General features: G+C 36.0%; 1 protein-coding gene across 1 annotated transcript; it reads right to left on the reverse strand.

The window, feature by feature from the left end:
• Positions 1-4,892: 4,892 nt before the first annotated feature.
• Positions 4,893-5,972, reverse strand: LOC122582596 (non-specific lipid-transfer protein Lac s 1-like). Its single transcript, XM_043755008.1, has 2 exons — positions 5,562-5,972; positions 4,893-5,007 (listed from the first exon to the last, which is right to left on the reverse strand). The coding sequence occupies exons 1-2, from the start codon at positions 5,903-5,905 to the stop codon at positions 4,998-5,000; spliced, it is 354 nt and encodes a 117-aa protein (XP_043610943.1). The 5' UTR covers positions 5,906-5,972; the 3' UTR covers positions 4,893-4,997.
• Between the last annotated feature and the right edge of the window lie 253 nt (positions 5,973-6,225).

Below are 6,225 nucleotides of genomic sequence, written 5' to 3' on the forward strand. Positions count from 1 at the left end.
GTCTGGTATATACTATGTGATTCCTGGGGCTGATTTGCCAAGTGGGTTGCTTAAGATACAAGATAGTAAGGATTTAGATTGTCTGTATGACATTGCTTATTGCTATGGTAAGATTGATATGTATTTGAATCATTTGCAAACCCATGAGGAGGCATTGGAAGATTATTTGTGTTTGAAAATAAAGAAAGTAAACCCTGGTGAAATAGAAGATGGCAATGCCATTGGTTCCTCTAGTAAGACCCCACCTAGTCGTCCCCCAGCTGGTTTACAAGATGAAGCCATAGAGGATCCAGTAGATGTGGATAATGATACTGATAATGTAGAAAGCAGGGCAACAGATGCAGAAGATTTAGATGTAGATGAGCCAGTTGTAGAAGAGCCTCCTGCTATGAAACTTGCTAGAAGGTTGTTTGCAGAAAATGATAAGGGAAAGGGAAAGACCATAGAAGAAGAGGTTGTTGAGGATTCTGAGTCAGACAGTGACTATGTATTTGAGGCTGATTGCTCTAGTGGCAGTGAAAGTGACACAGCTTCTGTAGACTATTTATCAGAGGGGGAAGATGAATTAAGGGAGATGAGACTAAGGAAGATTGAGGCCAAGAAACTGCTTAAAACCAAGAAACAGCCTACACTACCCTGAAGCTGACAGCAATAGGGAGGGATGGCAACAACCATATATACCCAATTGCATGGGCCTTGGTTAATGTTGAGAACAAAGACAATTGGACTTGGTTTTTGGAAGCACTTTTAGGAGATCTTGATATTGAGTGTGGAGTGGGAGTAACTGTCATCTCTGATCAACACAAGGTAACCCTTATTACCTTACAATCATAACTAATTATGCTATTCGATAAGTATTGATAACTGCATGTTAGTTTTCCCGCACTACATTGTTATATAATGGTTGTTATTTTAAAATTACTTGTTAGTTTCAATTTTTATAGTGATACCTACTTAAATAATGTTACAGGGATTGATTGAAGTTGTCAAAGACATGCTGCCTTATGCAGAGCATAGGCAGTGTGCTAGACACATATATGAAGGGTTTAGAAAGAGGTTTAGTGGTGTCCAATTTAGGTCTATGTTTTGGGCTGCTTCAAAAGCTAGTTACCCTGCCTTTTTTCTGAAGGTCATGAAAGATATTAGGGATGTAGACCCCAGAGCACATCAATATCTAATGGATAAGAATCCAAGGACTTGGTCTAGGGCTTATTTCAAACTTAATAGAGGGTGTGAAAGTGTTGAAAATGGTTTCTCTGAGTGTTTCAATTCTGTGATATTGAGTGTCAGAAACAAGCCTATCATTACACTGTTTGAAGCTATCAGAGCTATAATAATGGAGAGGCAATCTGTCATGAGAACATTATGCTCAAAGTGGAAGGGTGACATCTGTCCATCTATACAAAACAGATTGGAATGGGTGAAAGATCAACAAAGGTTAGTTTTGCATTTATAAATTGATTATTCATTTACATACATTACTGGATTTTGTATTAATTGGAAATATATTAGCAGGTTTTGGAAACCATTTCATGCTGGGGGTCCACATTGGGAAGTTAGACAATTATATGAGTCATTTAAAGTTAACTTAACAGATAGAACATGTAGTTGTAGAATGTGGGAATTGTCAGGGATCCCATGTCCACATGGTTGTGCTGTCATTTTTAAGATAGGTAGATGCCCAGAAGACTTTGTGCCAGGTTGGTTTAGAAAACACAAGTACTTTGAAATTTATAACTATCATATCATGCCAGTGGGAGGGATGAGTACATGGGCACTAAACATAATGGAAAAACCCTTGCAACCACCAGCTAAGAAGATGCCTGGCAGACCCAAGAAAAAAAGAAGAAGAGCATCACATGAATTGGGTAGTCAGAGGTCTAAAGCAGTTGGGGGTAACATTAACAGGATTAGCAAGGAAGGGATGGTCATGACATGTGGAAGGTGTGGTCAGAAAGGACACAACAAGGTTAAATGTGTGAATGAGGAGTTGGAAAGGCCAGCTAAAATGCCAAAAAAAGGAGGGAGACCAAAGAGAGTACCAAACTAGGGGCAGACTGAAACCCAAGCTAGTGGGTCAAGGCATACTCAGGCATCCAGAGGACAAGCAAGTGTTTCACTAAATGGTCAGAATGTGGCACAAGCAAGTGTGGAAATTGGTGTTAATTCTAGAGGGAGTGCAAGGGCAACAGTTGGAGGTGACAATGTGTATGAAGCAACAGTCAATGTAACTGGTGGTAACATAGTTTAAGAAAACTCAAGCCCAGTAGTGAGACCTGCAGTAGAAGAACATGCTGAACAATTCTCCACTCCAATACAAACCCAGGAAAGCCAAACTAGAAAAGACAGTTCTCCACTAATTGTGCCAAAACCAAGATGGACCAAAAGAAAAGTGTTACAAGAAAAAAGCCCAATGAAAGCCACAAGTGCTGGACCATCTAGGAAATATGTAGACAATGTGGTTATGAACTCACACAATGTTCTAACCAAGGCTAGTGCTGGTCTAGGTGTCACTAGTGTTGGCTTTCAGAAGACAAGAGGTATGCTTTATTATCCATGTTAATGTTAATAGCATTGTGTACATTTAATTAGTAACTGCCTAAAATACTTGTGTATGTAATTTTAGGTCCATATAGGTTCCCAACTTGGTGGGGTGCAGGGATATGTGTTGATCCTATAACTAATGAATCATTTATAGGTGGAGCACATGGTATCCCTGTGCCAATATGTTCTCAAGATGTGCCCATACCTAGTGCTAGTGAAGAACTTGCTAAGAAACAACAAACTTTGGCAGTATTGAGGAAAAAGGCAAGTGATGAGGGAAAGAAGAGGGCTGTTGCATCAGTAAAGAGAATGATGGAGAGGGATGTACTTGGTGGTGGTGTTGAAGGCCCAACAGATTCTGCACATGAAATAAGAAGTGTGGTCAGAATGAGTGCCCCTCAACTGAAACCTGCAAGTGAAGGAAGATCTGTGATCAAGCATGCTGCTGGTGGGTCAAATGCAAGTGTTAGTGATACTGGTTGTATCATCAGGAAAGCAGGAGGTGCAAACAAGCAAGTTAAAACACAACCATCAATAATCAAGAAGAGGGTAAGAAGCCAAAGAATATTAGCCATGAAGCTGGCAAAGAAGATTGATGGTCCTGGAAGCACTTTTGACTCTGCAGTCAACATTGAGTGATCAATGTTGGGTTTTCCAAGTTATTTTGATGCCAATATGTTGTGTCATGTATGAACACTTTTAACCAACTTTTAATTATGTAGAAAGCAGGTGGCTTGTATGAACTTATGTATATTAAGTAGTAGGTATGTTTCAGGATTGTACCCAAACTTTGATAATGTATGATCATAGGCAGGCTTAATGCCAAACAAATCCAATAGGATGAGGCTGCCTGCCTAAATTTTGTAATGTATGATCGTTATATATCATCCTTATGACCTTAAACCTCTTCAACAAGAATTTGGTTGTCTGCAGTTTTCATTATTTTCCATATGTTTGATAAACTTTGTAGCAATAAGCATTCCAATTGATTTCATTAATAATGTGAAAATAAACCATGTAACCAATTTGGTTGTCTGCACATATACTTAATTTTCCTTAATAATGTGAAAATAAACTTTGTTGCAACAACAATTTGGTTGTCTGCACATATAGTTAATTTTCCTTAATAATGTGAAAATAAAACAATTTGTAACCAATAAGCATACCAATTGATTTCATTTTCTTTTACAAAACATATAAACCGATACAAACACATAAAAACATAATAACTAGTAGCAAAACAAACACCAATTTCTCATAAATTTTCATGTTTGACTTTTTGATCTTCAATTCTTCCTTAAGATTCAAGAACTCCAAATTTGGTTCTCCATTTTCCTCAGACCTTGCAGATATGTCATTGACTGGTTTTTTTCCCATATTTTGATGCAACTAAAACATCAAGTCTTTGTAGTAATCACTCGGCAGTTCAGGATCTAAGAACTTATATGCCCCACACTTGCTTCTTGAATCCTTTTGTGGACAAGAGATGAACCTTCGACCTGAGTTCTTGGCTGTCCACGATGTACGTGGGGTTAATTCGTACCCACAGTCGCAATAGCCATAGTAGGAATGATCTTTTCTTCTAATTGAAGAAGAGGAAGACATGGCCGACATCAATTTTTGGCTGGATCGTGATTACGATTTGGGATTTGGGGTTCCCTTTTTGGAACTACGGAATTAGGGTTTTGAGATATTGTTTTGAATTTTGTATTTAAAGAGGATAAATAACACGTTGTTGGATTTTGTATAATTTAATTAAAGATAAAATAATTAAAAAACCACTATACTGACAAAAACCACTACCCGGTTTTAGGATATGTTAACATAGAAGGTGTTTTACAAAACATAACCCACAATATACGAAAATAAAGAATGGTTCCTCCTAAAGTAAAAAATTACAACTTCAGTACCTTTAAAACCGAAAAGCCCTTTTATTTATTGTGGACTTGGACTACTCCACAGAGTGTTATGTATGCCGGGTCTTATTGTTTGTTTTTTATTTAATGAAATTTATAAGTATGTTTTTATTAAAAAAAAAATTGAAGTTTTATAAATTAGACAGTTAAAAGTGTATAATTAAATAGATGGTATAATTCAGTTAAAAAGGTAAAAATAAATAAATAGTGGGTTATAAACTAGTTCTGACATTATGGGTGTTTTGGAGAATTAGTTATTGGTTAGTCGTTGGGTAATCTTTGGGCTGATGTGGAGCTGATGTGGTGTTGACAGAAACTAGTCCTTGAAGGATAAGTCTTGAGCAATAATGTGAATGCTGTTATACTTAATTTTGATCTATTGAAGCCGAGTAGATGATTAATAAAACAACATTAATACAGAAAGGGACATAATTAAATGAATATAATCCTCATCTTTTATTTGTAAAAAAAATAACAGAATTACAACACATACGGTATCTCATCGCTTAATCTTCCTCGATCTTCGTACTCTAAAAATCACTGAATCCTTCATTTCCAAATCACACAACAACATATTAGTAAAGCAGAAATAATTTATGTTTAGCAAAAACTGAATAATAGCATGTCACAGGATTAAAAGGCAGTATATACCTTCAACATATATCTATCTGTATCTTCTCCATTTTCCAAACACACACACAAGAGGGGTAGGTAGATCGAGGATATATGTTTTAAAAATTAAAAGTTTAAGAAGTAAATTAATAAGATAAAAATTGAGGGTGTTAATTCAACGAACTTCAAAGTTGGACAATTAATAGAAAAATTTTATAAAGAAATTTGATTGAATTAATCATGCTTATCAATCAAGTTATTCCATAACTTTATATCCTATTTCTTATGTTCTCTATCTAAAAATTCTTGATATGAAAATTACGTGCTACTTGATGTTATGCTGTATATATAACAGTTAAAGATGGTGAACGAATATATTATTGAAATATAATATAAAGTGGATAACAGACCCATTATGAATCCATTAATCTATAATTTTAAATGTGCGTCATTGATCACGAGACAAAATTCATATAAACGTAGACTTACTTTGAGCAGTCGATGCTATATTGGATATGGTAAGGAATTTTGACACTACATTTTTTGGGGAGAATAGCGGCATTAGCCTCGATTATTCCAGGGTAGTCTTTACAAGCACTCTTAATGCATTTACAAGCGTTTTGCCTGTCTGGACGAGTTCTAGCCGCTCTTTTAACACTCCTGACACCCGCACAACAGTTTGTGGGAACTTGCCCGCCGTTCCTTAGGTAGTTCAAGCAAGGAAGCAAATTGCTTGTCACCTGACCACAGGTGATGATAGCTTCTCCATAGGGTGCTAACACCACCATGCAAGCCACCACCATACAGGCTATCTTCATCAACATACCGGCCATTGTTGTATGTGCTGGCCTTGTTGTTCAAGGGAGATTGTAAGGTGTGTTTGTTTGTAGAGGAAGGAGCGAAGTGTGGGGTGTTTATATAGAGCCAAAAGTAATGGGAAATGATTTTTACACTAAAAAACTTTATTCTTTACGAAATCTTTAGTCCCTAATAAAATTTTTTATTTTTTTTATTTTAGGTAATTCTACCTTTAAATTACTACAATCATCTTTGACTTTTTATGTTTTGTCTTTAATAAATTATACATTATACTCTAAACCTTTATTTTAATAATTAACACGTACTTTAAGCCCTTATATTCGAAAAAATTTTC

This window comes from Erigeron canadensis, chromosome 9 (assembly GCF_010389155.1).
Source record: "Erigeron canadensis isolate Cc75 chromosome 9, C_canadensis_v1, whole genome shotgun sequence".
In the NCBI taxonomy this organism is placed as follows: Eukaryota; Viridiplantae; Streptophyta; class Magnoliopsida; order Asterales; family Asteraceae; genus Erigeron; species Erigeron canadensis.